This window comes from Ciona intestinalis, unplaced genomic scaffold, assembly GCF_000224145.3.
Source record: "Ciona intestinalis unplaced genomic scaffold, KH HT000669.1, whole genome shotgun sequence".
Lineage (NCBI taxonomy): Eukaryota > Metazoa > Chordata > Ascidiacea > Phlebobranchia > Cionidae > Ciona > Ciona intestinalis.
The window spans coordinates 3,238-5,372 of NW_004190990.1; the positions used below are offsets into that span (position 1 = coordinate 3,238).

Consider the following 2,135-nt stretch of genomic DNA (forward strand, 5'->3'; position numbering starts at 1 on the left):
TACTTTGACCATCGATCACCATTGATGTCATTCACTGTCAAACCCTAAATAGTTGAAGCAATTAAAACTAGAGTGTCAGATAATATAAAACCAGATATATTGGGTATCATGAGTGCCAATGAAGTTTGTTTTTATGTAAACATTATAGATGCCACTTTGTGACAAATGAAGTTGGAGGTGCATGTCTTACTATGATGTCACAACATTAATTGTAGTATGTACAATACCTAAGTAAGTATAAGTTGATTAGATAGGAGCGAGATTAAATAACAATTCACTTCTAAGATGAAAATTAAACACACTAACTTGTGGGTTTGTTAGTCGTTCAACAGCTGCATGTAAGATGATAAGACTTTGTGTAGAAAGTTTCCTCTCATTTATTGTTAAGTCACTCACATTAGAAAGACACCGGGCTAACCAGTGTGTAGCATTCTCATCCAGTGGTGCAACTATATCAAGCTCTATCTATAATGACAGATAATAATATAAAATAAATTAAAACTTTTCAATCATTATTTATACCTTGTTTTGCCGATCCATTATTTTCCTGGATATATCTTCCATGTAGGGGTTCAGGTTCATGTCATTGAACACAGATCCCAAACTAAGCTTATCCATCACATCAAGATGAGGAAGAAGGGCTTGCGTCGTTGAATCTTTCATCCACGCATTGAAGATACTTAATCTTTTTATCTAATATAGAAACAACATATTTATGTTGGTTAATATATTTGTATCATCCATAGAAACTACAAAGACAGCAACAACATGATTATGATTGTCTACTATCATCACAATATTCACATTCATAGTGAGTAAAGCTACTTTTACACAACTAACCACAACATTGGGTGGCAATAAAGCAGGGATGTAGTCTGGGGTTTCTACAATTGTGCACAAACATTACTTGCATAAAAATAATCACAACCGATGTTTCAATCTAAGATAACGCAAGGTTTGGAACACAATCGTGGGTAACGAGGTGTATGAAGCCACCATGTATGTGCAACACACGTGTATTAACCCAGAGTTGCCCCACCTCGTGAAGATAAATAAGTGATGATGAAAGCAGTGATACAAGTGTTCAAACCATATGCAGATCATAATTTACCTTTTATTGATAAATAATAATCTGCAATACATGTTTGATAATCTAACTGAATATTTTCATGGTTCTTACTTTTCCAGGCGGAAGGTGTAAGATTTGCATTACACCATCTGGTTGATTCCAATGCAATCCCCAATACTTTGACCATCGATCACCATTGATGTCATTCACTGTCAAATCCTAAATAGTTGAAGCAATTAAAACTAGAGTGTCAGATAATATAAAACCAGATATATTGGGTATCATGAGTGCCAATGAAGTTTGTTTTTATATAAACATTATAGATGGCACTTTGTGACAAATGAAGTTGGAGGTGCATGTCTTACTATGATGTCACAACATTAATTGTAGTATGTACAATAGCTAAGTAAGTATAAGTTTATTAGATTTGAGCGAGATTGAATAACAATCCACTTAAGATGAAAATTAAACACACTAACTTGTGGGTTTGTTAGTCGTTCAACAGCTTCATGTAAGATGATACAATTTTGTGCAGAAAGTTTGTCCTCACTTATTGTTAAGTGACTCACATTAGAAAGACACCGGGCTAACCAGTGTGTAGCACTCTCATCCAGTGGTGCATTTATATCAAGCTGTATCTATAATGACAGATAATATTATGAAATAAATTAAAACTTTTCAATCATTATTTATACTTTGTTTTGCCGATCCATTATTTTCCTGGATATATTTTCCATGTAGGGGTTCAGGTTCATGTCATTGGACCAAGATACCAAACCAAGCTTATCCATCACATCAAGATGAGGAAGAAGGGCTTGTGTCGTTGAATCTGTCATTCGCCCAATGAAGATATTTAATCTTTTGATCTAAAATAGAAACAACATATTTATGTTGGCCAATAAAATAATATATATATTTCAAATGTTATTTCAACAAGTCTATTATTATTAGATCTGACAAAGTTTTGGGCAAAAATGGTTCCCTAGCTGACCCAACACTTTAAATATTCATGAATTGTTGCTTAAAACAAAACTTAACAAATCACTACCAAAAGCAACACAAAAAT

At 33.4% G+C, this 2,135-nt stretch overlaps 1 protein-coding gene across 2 annotated transcripts in view; it reads right to left on the reverse strand.

Annotated features, from left to right (window-relative positions):
- Positions 1 to 1,968, reverse strand: part of LOC104265956 — a 5,203-nt gene extending 3,235 nt beyond the window's left edge. The window contains exons 1-4 of one of the 2 annotated variants that reach the window (XM_018816745.2): positions 1,765 to 1,962; positions 1,549 to 1,707; positions 1,181 to 1,288; positions 523 to 693 (exon numbers count right to left, since the gene is read on the reverse strand). In XM_018816745.2, the coding sequence (XP_018672290.1) occupies positions 523 to 693; positions 1,181 to 1,288; positions 1,549 to 1,707; positions 1,765 to 1,905 (579 nt within the window). In that variant the 5' untranslated portion in view covers positions 1,906 to 1,962. Of the gene's footprint in view, positions 1 to 522; positions 694 to 1,180; positions 1,289 to 1,548; positions 1,708 to 1,764 lie in introns of both variants that reach the window. The other variant, XM_026839685.1, reaches the window with a different exon arrangement.
- Positions 1,969 to 2,135: the final 167 nt, after the last annotated feature.